Consider the following 18031-nt stretch of genomic DNA (forward strand, 5'->3'; position numbering starts at 1 on the left):
TAATAATTTTTAAATCAAATCTTTATTGGCCATTTTGACAAGAATAGTTCATTAGTTCTTTCAATTCATATATTGCTTACATTAAAAAACTCCATTTAAATTATTTAATGTGCACATTTAAAAATAATTCCCAATAACAAAGTTTCGTTGGAAATGTGTGCATTAGTTTTACATTAAAACATTTAAAAATTGAAAACTTTACGCTGAACACGAACACACATAATGAATTTGTCGTTGATCAAATTGAATTTGCTTTGACAGCTGCACAAAAAATGTGTAATTAACTTTATTATATACTTGTTTTGTATATATATATAGTAATATATAAGTATGTATATTTATTGTATGTGTATATTAATTGAATAATTGTGGGTACTTAAGTATTATAAAATTCTTACAGTTCACGTTGAAAGCTTAGGCGTTTACACAAAAAAAGGTTTTAATTCCGTTTTTTCTTCATTCGTTTCGTAATTTTTACTTAGTTTTTCTCTTTAGTTTTCCTTCTTATAATGCTTTTGCAATCTTTTCAGATAACAAAAGCAACACTTTTAACGCATTTGTAATGCAATGCACACGTTGTCCTATCTCAAACAAAATAAAATATAGTACACTCATGAATTTTTTTGCATTTTCAGCATGGAAGCCAATGAAACGGTTTTTACATAAAGCAGTTGATATATAAGTAGTATAATTAATACGTATATACGTAAAGTATAACTAAAATGAGCACAATTGAAGTACAACAAATTTCGTTGTGTCTCATCTAAATAATCTAAACATTAAAAAAATCGATTAAAATTAAAATAAAACTCACAAATTTAGATTCAACAAATGTAGGTTTAAAACTAACTAAGTCCACGTACTACTCGTAATCCAATAAGTTTGTATGTATTTTTTTCATACAGACACTGACAGTTAAATATCGTGTCGATTATACAAATGCAAAAAAGGCATGCAAATTTTTTATACATATTAAAATTATAAATAAAAAAATGTTTAGACTTAAGAAACATAACATCATTTTCAGGGTGTGTCTGTGTGTAAATGTGTAGTTGTAGGTGTATGTGTGGGTATTGAAGTGCTGCAATTTGCATGCATTGCTCTTGTCGTTTAGTTGGTTCGTTTTTGGCGTTTCACAAATGCTGCAAGAATAAATGAAATAGATTTTTTAGTAATGAACACAAAATGTTCTATCTATTGATAGATAACAGGTAAAGCACATTAAACATTAATATCGTACTTCGTATATAACTAGATAAACATACATATAAATATAGCTGACTCTTTTGTGTAAATTCGTATACATTTCGTCCATCAGTTGAAACACATTTCATATCATCTCTAGTCTTTCGAAAGCTCCTGTCGTATATCGACATTGAAACCACCTCTGATCACTCTAAAAGGACCAACCTCGTATGTATATACATAGCGAATAATGACATTCAAACATTTATAAATTCGGTTAACAGTAAATTCGATAATAATATTAACATTCAATAAATTGTTTGAGCAAATTTTATAAAATAATTATATAAAATACACATTTAATCTACATACATATAATGTATCTTGTACTTTTTACTTTTAACAATGATATTTTCGAATAAGTGTGTATAAGTTCGTCAACGATAAATTTTCTATTTGAAGATCACAACCAGATATAAGTTCCATAGACTGTTGAAAATATCTGCAAGCTACCCCACAAATTTGTATCTTGTGCTTAAATACTTGTTAACAAAAGCCGATGAATCAACTTAATACATACCAAAAATTAAAACGCATGCCACAACGATGTAAATTCCCATTATGAAAATAACTTTTGATATTATTTGTGTTTTTTTTTTCGGGTAAACCTTTCAATCAAGGTTGAGAAGTGCCCGATCGTTGTAAATTGATGAGGTTAACATCTAATGGACGTCGATAATAGCGGCAATTGTTGCAAATATTTATACGATTTCGTTTATGTAACATTTGACGTAATTTAATTATACATCTCGATATATATATTTCTAGTACATAAATATGTATATCTTTATATTATTCTATTATATACATCAAAGTTCTGCATCGTGTCAAAGTCCGCCATTGCAAAATCACTACCACTAAAAAAGGGCGAAATTTAAAAACAGAATAAATTAATTAAATTGAAATCATATCAAAAAATTATATATAATTAATTAAATCTATTAAATGAGTCTGTTGTTAGTAGGGAATCATGTGAAAACTGAAAAATGCGCTTGAGCAAATGATTATAGTGAAATTTGAGTAACCAAAAATTTAAAAATTGTTCATCTGCATATTGAATGACTTTGTTCGATATACCCTGTATATGATCATATCGCACTCGTTGTACGAAATTAGTGAGGCTCAGTTGAAGAGCATCAATTATAATATTTAATTGACGATTTAAACCTCACAATAACAACAATTAAGAACAAACATCACTACGAATATTTAGGAAAGAAGAAGCGCATGCAAGTAACTTGGATATTTATAAGAATAAAATCCCAATTGAGCCCAAAAATTTGTTCTTTTCTGTTGATCTGTTGATCTGATCAATTTGTGTTGTTCTTTGGCATATTCTGTTCATTTCATTTACAGATGCATGATGGTGCTATTCTGCAAGCTGCGATCAAAAGTTAGAATAAAGTACAATATTATTAGCTAGAAATTAAATTGTATATAAAAATTATACAACATATACAGATAAATATGATTTGCAGCCGCTGAAAAGCTTAAAAAGATGGCAATACTTTGAAGTCAGAAATTTAGAAATTATTAAAAAAAATTAATTCATATATTGAGTATCTGTAAACTGTAACTGAGCGAGCGACCCTAAGCTGAAAAGGGGTTAGTAAAGTAGATGGCAACAAAAGGTTTCTAATGTATGTAACGAGTGACGAGTGAGACAAGTGACGAGTGAGACAAGTGAAGAGTGTTGCAAGTGGCGAGTGAAGCGTGGATGGAATGCTTAGGCACAACAAGAGCCGTGCAATGATTTTGGCCAGACAAAATGTTAGAACCACGGCTTTATAAACAAACAAATTAGCGATTATTCTTCCTTTGTTATAACTAATTTGAGACGATTATTAAATTATCGTTGGTTGTTTATTTGCTGGGTGATTTTGATGCGATTGCGATTGCGATTGGAACATAAATATTTATAGATAGATATGTAGATTATACCTTTCGGTAAGTAGCACAACCCAAACGCACCCACAACTAACTTGTGATTAGTTTTGGACCATTTGATTAAATGACGATGGCACAGAATATGTTGGTCTAGTGGGCATCGTCCACTCATTGAGTATTTCAGTTATCTGACCCAGTACTGGATCATCGGGCTGCGTATTGATGACATAATTCTCTAGCGCACGTGCCACAGTGCCATCATCTGAATCAGAATCGTCCATATTATAGAATGTGGTTGCGACGCTCGGTACATTATCAATCATGATGCCACTACGTGGAGAATAACTGGACGGCACCAAAACACCAAGTGATTGCACAACAAATTAAATAACGCATAAAAGTAGAATATGAAAATAAAACATAGAGTAGAGTAAGTAAGAGAGTTTTTACCACTGCTTAATACATAGTAAGTAGTACAATTGTTATCTTTGTTTATTTTTGCTATTATTATTGTTGTGGTTATTACTAATACTACAAAACTTAATGAAGAAAAGAAAATAAATAATACTCAAACGAAACAACGATATTAAATAGCTTTGTTTTTATTTAAGGGTCGCGAAAACGGTTTTTGGTATCGCTTTGGTTTCGAATTTTCAACGTATTTTTCGATTTCAAAGTATTGCAATCTAATTAAACTTTTAAAAAGCGGTTATAAATCAATTACAGCCAGATAAATAAAAAATTGAATACACAGAATCTGGAAGCAACTCGGCCTTTGAGTTCTTATATTTATAATTATAATTTTTTTGCCTTTTGGTTTAAAGTTCTCATAATAATTTCTCTTTGCCCGGCTTGAGCAAAAAGAAACTTGAAAATAAAAGCAAACAATTGAAATTGTCAATTGTGGACCATAAATGCTTGCCAAAGTCGACCATGTAAAACTTACTTTCCCATCGACATGCTATCCTGCGGCGGTGACTGCATTGGATGATGAGGTGTGCCACTGATGGAGCCGGTATCCCCACTGGTACGCACCTGAACACGTATCGTGCTGGGCACATAACCATCGACGCGGGGCGTTGGCTCTGTCGAAAATAGAATAAAATTATTAATATTTTTTTTTTATGAAAAAGTGTCCTTAAAATGTTTACTGAGTTGATTTCTCCAACAACATATTTAAAGTGAGTAGAGGATTCAGAAAATTAAATAGAACTTTCAATAAAAAAGGCATTATACAAATAATAAAACAGCTTTTAAGCCAAATGAGAAGATTTCCAATAAGATGAATTACTTAACTTAAAATAAATAAATAATGCAAGTAATAAATATAAATAAAAATTATTTAAACAACTCAAAATTACAAATGTAACTTTTAAAATAGTTGCTATATAATTTGACATACTTTCAAATAAATTAAAAATGCAATTTAAAATTATAACTTATTCTGATCTTAAATCAATTCCAATTTAACGATCTATAATTATAGATCTCTTCTTGAAAACGTAATTGTTATGAAATAAATCAACTTCATAAACATTTGCAATAAATTTGTTGCAAAATCAAGATCTTGCAACCGTACCAGGACGCTGCGTATAAAAGTCGGCAAAGGCGACATCGCGATCCAGCGGTTGGACATTAACGTCAGTCGGGTGCAGGCAACGCAGCATATCCAGATCGCGTATGCGATCAGCCAGATTGAGTATTTGGAAATCGCGTGCGGTCCATGGCGAGAGCATTGTTACTGAACCACCTTCATTCACATATGCAATGGTGACGCCACCTAGCGAGAGCAATAAAAGGAAACCATTGAGCAGGATGTTTTAGTGAAACACATGGAAAGAAATTACGAACCCAACTCGCTGTCGGAGAAGCGCAACAAAAAAGTGCCGATGCCAGTACCGGCTCGCATGAGATCATCGTGTGCCTTGGCCTTGTTGATGAAGCCCGTGATACGTCCCGCTTTCCACATGGACAGTAAATGGTCTTTGGTCAGTTTCATAATGGCAAAGAACCATTCCCAGAAGGTGAAAGTACGATCCGGCAGGGGTTCCTTGCAGAACTGATTCCAGGATATATACTCATTACGCTCTCCGGCAATGTTATCACGCTGCAGCTTTTCAACTAAGGATTATACACAGATTATTTATTATGCAACTATAACATTAACAACGGAACTTACATAAGAAATCCAAATTTTCTGTGGTCAAGGCACGCTGTGTGCAGGAACCAAATTTGGTGTTAAGGGCAACAGATAATTGACACCAGGTGACACGATCGGTGACCACAAATGGATCACGTACAATATCTGCAAACGCATTGTCCCAGGTAATTGTGGCCCACGACTGTGGCTCTTGGTTGCCATGGACAATGACCACGACGGGCAGAGAAAGTGTCCAAACGCGAATCTGATAATCATTCACCGTTGTTGTTGCATAGAAGAACAGTGCAAACTTTTCGTCCATTACGCTTTCCGTGCCCTTCTTCTCGGCACGCTTGATCTTCTTCAGCTGCATATTTCTAAAGCTGGCGGAGAAAACATGATTACTCTGCTGATACTCCATGGTGCTGGAGCAGTTCTGTATCTCGCCCGATGACTGTCCGGACAGGCTGCTATTGGTAACATCCACATGTGTGCCACGTGTCACAAAACGCTGTGCCTGTTGCTCTGCAACATAAAATAGCGAATATAAGTAAGAGAATATTAATTAATATACATTTTATAATAAATACCTGACATTATAATGCACTCGACTGTCGGTGGATTCATGTGAATGCCCAATTGGGAGCCGATTAGCCAACGCACTGAGGCAGCAAAGCGCGTATTTGTTTTCATCACCTGTGGAGGTTGTTTATCCACAATGAAAGCGGAGCACACCAAATTCTTTTGTGCCACATGAATCTGTTCGTGCAAAGACGTCAATTCCTGATCATCTTTCATAAGTCGCACCATAATCGCCTCCTTGACAGCTGCCAGCAGATGGGTGACAAAAGTTTCCAACAATTCAAAGCAACGTTGTATATCATCCAACATATTCTCGCTGAACTGTGCTCCATTGCCGGCTAGAGCTTGTTGTCGACGCCAGTTCTTCAGCTCGGTAATCACCATATCCTGCAGTCTCTCATAGTATATAAAGGTGCGTCGCAGTCTAACCACAATTGCTGCCTTCTCCTCAATCAAACTCTTGAAAACTGCCTCTGCTTCGGGTGTTTGTCCAGCATTTAGCATGTATGCATATTTTTGCACTAACATTTTCAGATTATCAGAGCATGTGGAAAAATCGCTAAGGGATTGCATAATCTGATGATGGACATCGTATAGTTCAACCTTTGGTGCAACCATGCCCATTGAAGCGGGCGTTACATTGCCAGGTGCATTATGCATTATTCCAGACGACATGCTAACATGACTGACTGGAGATGAACCAGAACCGGTGACGCCAAACAAATCATTGGTCTCCATATAGCTACCGTTCATTCCGACAGCAGCGACTGCTGCTGCTGGATTATTCATATTATAATGATTAAGGGGCATTGATTGGCCCGCGGCGGCAACTGAAACACTCTTTTCGGCGGCTAACTGCAACTCCTTTTGCAGGCCGCTGCGCAGATGCGTGTAGAGCTCGAGGGCTGGTGTGCGTTGTATTAACGCACAGAGCTCAACTAGTCGATACTTTAAGACTTGATCGCTGGCACGTGTCGATAGCAGTTTCTGTTGCAGATCCTCGTTAAATCTGTGCGCCACTTGCTCCAATTGATCAGTTGAATTGGGCGTTACCTGCTCGGACCTGTGTGCCGACAGATAAAAAGAAAAAAATAAGAATAAGTGAAGTTCAGTACATCATTTATAAACAAGTTCAACCTATAACTATTACCGCCCACACCACATAAATTTCTCGCAAAAAAGGCCAAAAGAAAAACTACTTTTATGTTATTGTCACATTGTTAACGTCACATTAACAGTGGATATTTAACAGTCGATAGAATTCAATCCCCAAAATAACCTATAACTCAACGTTGTCATTTGGGTAGCGCCCATTTCTAGGACCTAGGTCGACTACTCACATTATTCTGTCTTCGATCCAGGGCGCCAAGCAGAGGCGCAAGTCGTATAGACCCTTTTTATTGTAGTAAGCAGCCATGCGCTGCTCGCAGTCGGCATGGCTCGAGATGCGCTTCCACAGACTCATGCTCATATGCTTGTTTGTTTATTGGATGAATATGGATGGGATGTTTGGCGAGATCGATGGCGCTTGTTGCATGTGTTGCAACAGGATGCAATGACAGGGACACAGCTGACAATATGTGCGTTGTTTGTGTGGGTGTTACTGTTTTGGTTACTGTTTCTGTTTTGTTATTGTTAATGTTTGCATTCGTTATTGTTGTGTTTTGTTTGTGAGCATCTCTGGCTGCTTGGTGGTGGCGTCTGCGTTGACCTGGCCAAGGTCCAGCTGCTGACTTCCACAAGCGAATCGTAAGTTTGATTCGTCCATAAAATGCACTCGCACAAACGGAATGTTAGGTATGAATGTTTATTGATAGAAAACTATAAATAAAATACATATACATAAGCATATAAGTGGCAAGGATTACATGATGAGTATATTATGGAGGGAAATGAATATGAGTTTCTTTATGAGACTGTGTGTTTGTTTGTGAATTTTTGTAAAATATATATTTGAAGATTTAACCAACTTTGACTGATCAGAATATAGAATAAGTGTACGAGTAGTACTGAAAATTAATGCAATCATTTTTATGATGCAATTATTATAACGCACTCATTTAAAATCAATCCAAAAGCATTTGCAAGATAAGTTTCAGTATTGCAATCGTAAAATCCAATAGTACAATAATGAAAATTACGTGCTTATAATTCAAACTTTGTTATATTATAAACGATTTAATTTTATATTATATTTTCCCATAAGCGGAATTCCCAAAATCTTTGGTAAAATTCCAGCGAATTCCCATTTAAACTTTTTGAATTGAAAATATAAGAAAGTAATATTCTTAAAGATTTGCCGTTTAATTCATAAAAATATTTGCAATACAATTTTTACAACATTATGAAATTTTTAGTATTTTGTATACGATTATTTGAAGTATAAATTTTTGAAGCAATAGCTTTGAATTCATTCAACAAAATTTTAAGGTTGCCACAATTGAAGTGCAGTTCATTTTAATAATTAAATGTCACTCATTTAATATGCAATGGGGAGGTTTATCTACCTTCAGTGTCGCCAGTAGCCCCCAATAGATAAACAATGAAGTCCCATTTCATATACAGAAATGACAGAACTTGGCACAAGAGGCGACTTTGTGTGAGTGTGAGTGTTTACATATGTATATCGTGTGTTGTGTTTTATATATATGGTGGTCCCCGAGAGTTCGATAGAGCTTGTGTTAGCAAAACAAAACTTTAATTACCATAACAAAAATAATGTCGAATGGCAAATAAAACGACGATAACTCGCACAACAGTGAGAAAATAAACACAGCACAGCACGACGACAAAAACTCGCTAAAATGGAGGCAAATTTAAGACGCTCCCTCGTGTACAACAGGTGTGATAAATTATTGCATTCATAGACTCGCAAAGTGCGAGTCTTAATAGCACTGTTTAACGAATAAACTAAACTGAGTTGAGTTGATTTCGGTTTAGTTGAGTTGAGTTGATCAGGTTGTTCCTGGGCGGCCAAAACGTGATCGCTAAAAAAATATAAACAACTCGAAGAAACCCAAAAGAACTCGAGCTCGAACTTGAGTTTCAAACCCTGAGACCCCGTTGCCCGACAAACAAAAACGACCCAGGGCCAGACATTTGTTTGCTTTTGCGGTCGATACGCTAATTTTCGTAGTTCTCGGGAAAAAAGGGACAACGAGAACGTAGCGCACGTAGCAAATATGAATGGCCACAACATCAGACACACGAGAAAAATGTTTAAACAAGCCAAACCAGTCCGACCAGGCCCAAAAAGAGACCAGCAGCAGCAACATTGAAAATTAGATAAAAATCGTTAAACAAACATATTCCAAACTGCAGGCCAGAAAAGTAGAGATGATTCTCAGTCGTGTCACGATGTAACATTAAGATTAGACAATCAAATGAATACCGTTATAATTAATAACAAACTGATATAGAATCTTTTACTTTACCAAAATTATAATAAATAGTTGGAATTTCTATACCATTTTCGTATTATTTGGAATCGTGAACTTCAAACATCGCGCTCATCTCTATCGAAAGAGGCTGAACAAAAGGGACAACAGCAAAAACAGGTCAAACCCGTGGCTTGTTGTGTGTGTGTGTTACCTGTTGTTGGGCAACCCATAAACGATCCCGATTCAATCGGATGTGCGGCTCACTAACAACCACGAGATCACGTAGGTAGACAACGCTTCTTTAGGTTTCCACAGGTTTAATTCTACGATTCATAACTTTTTTTCATCTTCTAACAAAAAACTAAGTAGTTCAAGGCTGAGGTTGATCTAAAAAAAAAGAAATGCCAAATCAGTTAAAATTCTACATTTGCAATGAATTTTTCTTTTATGATTGTTAGATGAAAAAAGCTACGTTGCAAAAGCTTAAAGACAAATTAAATTTGCTTTCCAGTGACGACCTTGAGAGAAAATTTTTTGTTTCCAAATAGAACGGAAATCCAAGAAATGAGACACAGTTTGTTTATTTATTGATACTCGTATAAGCTACACCTACGTCACCTGAGAAAAGCCTGGTTGTCTCACTTGCAATGTTTATAAATGAACAATAAGCCAGTCAGTCGAAGCGCCAGACTATTTATAAGAATTGAGATCTGTTTTATAATTTGTTTATGTTTATAAGACATGGAGTTTACCGGTGTACCAATCCAAAGTAGAACAATGGAAATGTGCAAGTTTTTTAATCAAAATATGAAACGCGACTAAACTGCTTTGGAAACTTAAGCGTTACTTTTATACAATTTTCATCAGACGATAAGGAGCCAACAACAATTGAGCAAGTGCAATTTTTTAAATAGAACACACAAAATAAATTTAAGTAGGTATTTACTGTGAATTGCAAATTAGTTGGAATCGTCATGATAATATAATTTAGTTTTTTCATGATTAATCAATTGCCATAAAAGATTAAATCGATTGATAAGCTACTCAACAGCTGACTGTGAAAAATGCGCTTATCAACCAAATAGTCAGAAATGATTTAGATAGGTTAATAATGCGAACACATGAAATCTATGCCAAGTACTTCCTCGTCAGCCGTTTCTATGAAAACTGTTTAAATGTGAAAATTATGTAAATTAAGATTGTGTGTTTTGAGCAGAAAGAAGAACGTTTGACGTATTATTAAATCTAACATTGAGTTGCAACTAATAATTAAATGCGCATATTTGTATTCTCTTTACATTGTTGGGTATCCTTGACAAAGCAGCTTTTAGCATTTGACCTAAAAAAATTCGTATAAAGTATAAAAACTAAGCCAAGCGTACGACTCTCAAAAAGCACCACAAAAAAGCAAATTTCGGCACTCTTTTTGTTGTTTGCCTGCTATAAAAAACACACTGAAACTGTGAAGAAACAATGTTTCGAGAGGGAGTAGGGGCGGGGCAAAGGAGAGTTGCGGTTCCCAAGAGGCATAACATATTGCCGATAAAACTATGCCAATAATAAAAAGCTATAAAATCAGTTTTCATTTGGAACTATCGAATTTAATATACTCTTATCAATGTGAAAACATTGGAATAACAGAGAAACTGATAAAGTTAAAATGTCAAATTTATAAATAGAAAATTTTAATTGTCAAACCAGTGAAAATATCAAAGATGTTAATTTTCCATGGTTATTATTTGCAGCAGAAAATTCTAAGCTGAAATGAATGATCAATTTAAATAAGATTTAACTGCAATATCTTTAAATCCACATTTATTCACCAACAAATATAATTACAATAAGATTTGATGCAAGTTTGTCTTACATTCAAAGGGCCTAACCACTTGGGATAGCGTATAAAGAAACTTTCGCAATAACCGGTTAAGTTAAGGCAACAACGAGTTCAAGACTTGCGGACAACGGCAGATTATAAACCAATAGAACATATATTTACAGATGAAAGTGTATATTTATGGTTGTGGTTGAGAGTGAATGCTGCATCTGTCCAAGTGCAACAAGCACAGCTGAGTAATAAAATTGAGCCAATATTATAATATTTATAAAGTAGCAAGACCATACGGAAGCTGGTATCAATACACAATATAAAAGCGATATAAATAAATCCCCAACGAATTGCTGTCGTCAATGGTTCAAAAACGTGTCTACATATCCCATGCAAGACAACAACTTTATAAATTTTAAATCAATTTCTTGAAAAAACAAAACTTGAATCTTGCAGATGCGTTAACAATTTAGCATTGACGTCTATTGAGCCGTTTCCAACGAATTACAATTCTCTCTTTTATGCAAATTAAGCAGCAACTATAACAGACGACAGATTATTTTTTATATAAACGTTGTAAACCCATGCGATGGCCGTATTTATATAAAATAAAAACAAAAACGTTACTTATATGCAAGTGTATACTTATCAACAATCCTTTGGATAACAATAAATAAGTATGTAAACTAGGTCACATTGCCGAGAACAATATACTTTGTATTTTTAACAAATGACATTGGCGTGAAGGGCTACTATTAGATACCCTGTATGCAGGTATATGCCCAAACTAAGGACAGAGATGCCTCCATCTAACTATTACATAATAGAAATCATAATTAGAACACATCAATTCAATGGATACAGAGTATACAAGCATACCATCATTCTAAGGAGCATTTTTTGTATATTCATTATGTCTTTCGTTGACTTTGATAAGGTAATAACCTAAATATATATAGGTATATTTGCTAAAGGCATAAAAGATCTTTTCAAAAAAACGTACATAATTGGTATCTTCCTGGAAAGAAACCACGAAAGCGCCAGTACTTTAAGTAAAACTTAAATAAATAATTTGTGGCACGTTGCGATAAATTGCGTACGAAAATAAATTAGGCGATAAGACTGTGACGTATTTTAGTATAATTGTTTAAATTTGTAATCTGGGACAAATTGTTTGACGTTGTTTCTCATCATAGTCTCGAAGCTAAGAACTATGTAAATTATTAGGTTGCATAGATTTAAAAAAAGAAAAAAATTGTATCTCATACTCGTAATTTACGGTCAATTCTATTATGTTATACCAACTAACTATGTTTCTAAAATCTATTCCTTGTCCCCGCTTTTGAGTTGGGTACCATTTGGGATTTTTTATTTGGCCCATACAAATCGATGCACTCTAATGTATATTCAGCTGTTTAAAATCTTTGTTATCTTACAATTTGCAATTTTAGGTCATTACAGTATGCAATTTTAAGTTCAAAAGCAATTGTCTTCATTTCTCCCTCTCTTTTAGTCTCTTTTGTCTTCCCTCCTTTTTGTCCCTCTCTTTTTGTCTTCTATCGCGCTGGAGCGACCTTGAAAACTTAAATTTGCAGCACAGGAAACTAGTGCAATAGTTTTTTACATGCCAAAGAAAGTTGTTATTGCAGTGAAAACTAGTTTGGCAACATTTCTGTTGCTTTTTTCTTCATGCTTTTAAGTCAATTGACGTTGTGACGATCTATGGAAAACCCAGAGAGCAATTTGAATAGCATTCAATTAGAATTGCTGACCGCATCGCGTTATATACACATGTACACAAATGTGTAATTTGTATGTGTATGTGTAGAAGTAGTACAATATTTGTATCTGTATCTTTTACGTAGGCAGCAAACAAAAACAACAGCTGCATTCACATCAACTGAAAGAAACGAACGAACGAACGAACGAACGAAAAAGCAAACAAAAATTGACTCGAACGCAAAATGTGAATAGTGAATTGCATTTTTAGATTATGAATAATGCTAAGCAAAAATGTCTGGGAGGTACTAAGCTGATAAGGAATTATTCTAGACACTGCATCTAGGACAAATGAACTCGGGCAAGATTAAAGCGCAATATGCACAGTAAATACATGTTAAAGCTCAATAGCTATACAGCTCCCTGATAATACACTTCGAAAGGCGGTATTATTAAAGTAAAGTCAGACAAACTGTGGCTTATTTCTTTCTAAATTATTCAATGTAAATAGTTCTATTATATTTCGAAATGTTAGGTTAAAGGCTTAGAATATACATCATTGATACACTTTAATCATTATCAGTCAAACTGTGGCTTATCATTTTCAAAACTATTAGAAAAAATAGTTTAATTATAGTATTTTATTATAGCTTTTAAGCTAATTCACGGAATACTGTAGGTGAAGCCCCATGGGATCTTGAACTCTTACGCCTAAAGCCATACAGATCTCCTTTTCCCGACTCTCAGGCGTAGCATTTTTTTTGTTTTCTTTGTTTATTTTGCGGATCTTGATTCATAATTAAAGTTGTAAAAGTACCGCAAATTTAGGTACATAAACAAATTGCATTAAGGCAATTCCAGAATAATGCTTAGTACACAAACCGACGCACATCGTACCATTCCAGATGTGGATTTAGCTAAGCAAACATATTCGCTTGCTAAACAAATAACGGCAGCGATATGGCAACAGATAAACAAATTTTCATGATATAACCAGATCTGTAGTGCCAAAATATATATCAAGAGATGTAACCCACAAGCTCTGTACATATGGGTACAAATACAGAAAGAGTTCCAATTTATTGCTAATTTTTATCTAAAGTATATTATGATTGCAGAGAACATATGTACGCACAGTACAATACAAGTAATTTAAGACCGCATATAAATTAACATTTATTGTCAACCAGTTGATCGCTAAACGAGATTCGTATGCATATACAAATGTACATCGTTAAATGTTTGTAAGCACATCAGAGAGGGAGAGAGAGAGAGAGAGAGAGAGAAAGACACAAACATATACATACTAATATCACACGTATGTATGTTACTCTGATGTCTGTGTATATGCAGTCAGTATCTATACTTTATTGTTTTTCTTGTTGCCCTTTTCTTTTTTTTTTTTTTTTGCTGCTTCGACATTTGTTTTTCGCTTTCCTGTCTGCCTGCAAATTGCTTTGTATTTCAGTTGCCCACTCAAAAATCGGCACTTTAAATTTGCTGTGCGTCTTGTAACACAATTCACTCATGATAACATACCAGACAACACATAACAGACCAAAGTTAGCAGTGATAGCAAAAGCTTAGACTAACTAAATCTATCCTTTTTTTAAATTAACAATTTCGAAATATCTTTTATAACAACTAAAAGAAAATCAATTTAAACAATGTGAAGTGTATGTTAAGCTTCGCTATTGGCCAAGAAATGTGTTCGGTACGTTTTTAATATTTTATAATCAATACAAATACAAACTCAAGCACACACTTACTGACGCTTATTCTTTGCAGTTGTTGTTCTATTTGTTATTGTGCTTATAAAAGTTTAATAAGCACTTTTGCTTGTGTTCGTGATTGACTGTGCATAGACTCGTGAGAGTGTGTGTTTGTGTGGGTGTTTACATTTTTGCTGTGCGATCCCTCCGAACATTAAATGTCAAAACCTCACAGCACGCTCCTCACTCCCCACCACAAAGTGATTAAAAAGTATATGCAAAGTACATACATACATATGTAGATTAAATAATCTATCGGTTTTTGCTAATAAAACTTTGCAAAAAAATCCATTTAAAATTTTGAATTGAAAAACAATACAGCTTATAAAATTATTGATTTTTGTACAAACACACACATGCTAAGTATTTAACATTTTTACTTTTGCTTTTAATCAAACCACTCACACTTTGACGCCCACCCAAACACACAGTCATACATACAGTGGCTCACAGCTTATTTGATCCACTAAATTTATAACCTGGTTTGGATTTTTTATCACATATAATAAATGAAAATGTTTAGCTTAATTTTAAACATTAATTAGCTGCTTTGCAATTTGATTTTTATCTCCTTTGCATTAAAAGATAAATTAATCTAGTTGGTCAAATAAGCTGGAAACCACTGTACATCTGGTGATTGTTTCTTTAAGTTTTTTTATTTTTATGCACTGATTGATTAAAGTTCACACTTAAGTATGTGTGCGTGCGTGTGTATGTGTGTGTGTGTATATGTGCATGTGTAGGTAAACAAACTTGATAAGCTCCCCCTTCCAACTGTATATGTACAATAAAGTTCATTTAGTGTAAATTGCGTTGCAGTTTAGTTACTACCAAGCTGTAATAATCAAATAGAGCGAAGAGAGAGAGAGAGATAGAAATAAGGTAAAGCAACCTTATCGCAGCTTATCTTGACGAGCTTCGATAGACGCGATTAAAAAGTGCTAACTGCCGGCCAAACAGTTGGTCACAAATGTTAGTGACTGCGACGGCGACGGCGACTGCGACGTCATTGACACGACAACGAGAAATGTAATTTGTCCAAAATGGTAAAAGGCAGGCCACGGCCAGTGAGAACGTGTGCGCAACACATTGAGCGAAAGAACGAACCAAGAACAGAATCAGAAGAACACAGAAGAAGATAAAGTGTTGAGCGGGCAGAAAACGCGACGAGAGGAAGCGACGAAGGCGTTGTGCTGTCCCTGTTCTTCTTGTTGTTGTTATTGCTATTGCTGTTGCTGTTGTTGTTATTGTCGCTGCCTTGGCAAGAAAGCAAGAGTAGCAAATGTGCTTGTAAGCAAGATTGAAAGGGATAGAGAGATAGATAGGTAGTAAAGAGTGAAGGAGAAGGGAGAGGGGAGCTAATATATTCGCTGTTGCTATTGCACTCGAAAATTCTTTTGCTTTTGTTTTTATGATTTTTCCAGGAATTAACAACGAAAGACGATGGCCACAACGACTGCAACTGCGACATGCGCAGCCAGCAAGAAAAACAATAAGAAACAGGAGCGCAACAACAACAAAAACAAAAACAACAACATGAAGTACATTAAAGTCTCTGCCCAAGTGGGAACACATGATTTTGCATGGTCAGACACACACTGCACACACGTGTGTCAATACATACAGTTAGTCAAGAAAGTGTTTCGACAAAATAAAAATGCACATATTTGTTTTTATATAATAATTTTTCTTTTTTTAGCTTGTTAGCCAAGAATAACAAAAAATAAAATTAAAATAAATACCCATCAAATGTATCAATTTTTGATTGTGTCAAAACACTTTCTTGACCAACTGTTTGTGTGGGCGATATTAAATTTTATTTAAAAATGTATAGAATACTTAGTTAAACATCTATTTGAAGACAACGGGAATCTTAAACATCTATCAAAGTCAAAACAATTCTTCATGATTCCTAGAATTTGCCACAACAAATCTTAAAACAGAATAGAAGCAAAGAAAAGGGGAAAAAGTGCACCGGCAGCGGCAACGGCGTCGCAGCCGGCCCGCCCGCCCACGCATGGCCCCGTCCTAGCCGGGGGGCCGATAACATTTGCTTGTTGGTTTTGTGCACAGAGAACGTGCCCGTGTTTTGCTCTTTTTTGCTTTTTCTATATTCTATTTACCTTTAATACACAAACAGCTCAAAAGGTGTAAACACGTATGGAACGTATGTTAATATGTTGGTATTGGTTGCGATGGCCGCACAGACATACACACATACACACGCGCACAAGTGCTGAGCAGCACACACACAAGTTGAGAGACCGTTTCGTCTGTTTCTTTGCTTATAATATTTTGATATGTATTTGCCGTTTTATTTTTAAATCGAACATACACACGCGCCACACAAATACATACACTATCACTGAAACTTCACTTTACTTATTCTCTTATGCTCTCTGTTTCGCGTTGGATGGTTGCTTCAAAACAAAACAATCGAAAATTCGCTCAAACATATATTATTTGAATTGCAACAAGTTTCGAATTATTAAACTTTTACCAAGCGCTGTGACATTAAAATTTGGAATTTTTTATTATATTTGCACTAGCCGCGAAGGCACACCACCAACGCGATTGAACGCACGAACATAAATGTAGCACCGAGCTGTTAGCTCGACACACAACTGTTTTACTCAAAATGGTACTGTTAACGCTAATTGGCCAGACTATCGGATTGTCATTAACAGTTGATAATGTATCAAATGTGGTACATTTGAACTGATTAATCTCAAATCGGAAGCTCTTACTAATTTCCGCACAGTATTAATATTCAGTGTTTCCAAGCACTACTTTAATAGCTTTCATTAGCAACAGTTAAGAAGTATTAGCACCATGGCACGACACTTCATAAAATTTATACATAAACGTTTACATACTTTCGAGGGGGTTTACAAATTTAAGAAAAGGCTTAAAAGCTTCCCTTTTGTCACTTGCCATTGATTTAAGGTTGTGTAATTATAATCAATTAAATTGATTTTTCGCAAAACAAATTGCCGAAAGGCTTAATCAGCCGTGTGGCAACTCTGTTCACCTGTTGTACGCCAGCAACAGCGCCAGCCGCCCACAAAGGGAGCGGCCATGACTACAACAAATCAATAGACTCCTTAATTTGCATAATTGTAGTTTAATTTCTACCATTAACCCAAACTCACCTATAGCCTTTAACAGTTTTTGAAAGCTTATCATAAGCTTAAGTACATACATATGTACGTAAAGTACTCAGTTGAACGACGTCTTTGCGAACATTCAAAAGTAAATAAATAACACCGGTGACAAAATTAAATTAACTGGGTATAAGTACGCGACGCAGATAAAGGCAATTTAACAGTTATGACTTGCGTTAACACCAGCAAATGTAAAATAAATCAAAAATTTGTTTTTGCGCACTATTTTTGCACAACTAAATGAACGCGACTAGAGATGACAAATGTAAAACAAAAAGTGATGCACAGGGCACTGTTGCCAACTTAGCTGTTTTATA

The 18031-nt window shown here is 34.9% G+C and overlaps 1 protein-coding gene across 4 annotated transcripts; it reads right to left on the minus strand.

Annotated features, from left to right (window-relative positions):
* Positions 1–3: 3 nt before the first annotated feature.
* Positions 4–17974, minus strand: LOC117792063 (signal transducer and transcription activator). 4 transcript variants are annotated; one of them, XM_034632019.1, is made up of 10 exons: positions 16674–17153; positions 7195–7675; positions 5863–6917; positions 5312–5797; positions 4984–5253; positions 4712–4912; positions 4079–4217; positions 3187–3477; positions 1766–2102; positions 4–1142 (listed from the first exon to the last, which is right to left on the minus strand). In XM_034632019.1, exons 2-8 carry the CDS (start codon positions 7323–7325, stop codon positions 3234–3236), a joined length of 2526 nt encoding a protein of 841 aa, XP_034487910.1. In that variant the 5' UTR covers positions 7326–7675; positions 16674–17153; the 3' UTR covers positions 4–1142; positions 1766–2102; positions 3187–3233. The 4 variants fall into 4 exon arrangements, with proteins under 4 accessions (XP_034487910.1, XP_034487913.1, XP_034487911.1 ...); XM_034632022.1 differs by lacking the exons at positions 7195–7675; positions 16674–17153 and adding an exon at positions 17703–17974; XM_034632020.1 differs by lacking the exon at positions 3187–3477 and having other exon boundaries at positions 16674–17152.
* Positions 17975–18031: the final 57 nt, after the last annotated feature.

Source organism: Drosophila innubila, assembly GCF_004354385.1.
Source record: "Drosophila innubila isolate TH190305 chromosome 3R unlocalized genomic scaffold, UK_Dinn_1.0 2_E_3R, whole genome shotgun sequence".
In the NCBI taxonomy this organism is placed as follows: Eukaryota; Metazoa; Arthropoda; class Insecta; order Diptera; family Drosophilidae; genus Drosophila; species Drosophila innubila.

Bases quoted from the DNA above. Each gene is read 5' to 3' on its own strand.
- LOC117792063 (XM_034632019.1), bottom strand. From the start codon at position 7,325: ATGAGCATGAGTCTGTGGAAGCGCATCTCGAGCCATGCCGACTGCGAG. The intron at 4,913-4,983 runs GTTCGTAATTTC...TGCTCTCGCTAG, and splicing joins CTTCTCCGACAGCGAGTTGG to GTGGCGTCACCATTGCATAT. The intron at 3,478-4,078 runs GTAAGTTTTACA...GGTGCCGTCCAG, and splicing joins GATAGCATGTCGATGGGAAA to TTATTCTCCACGTAGTGGCA.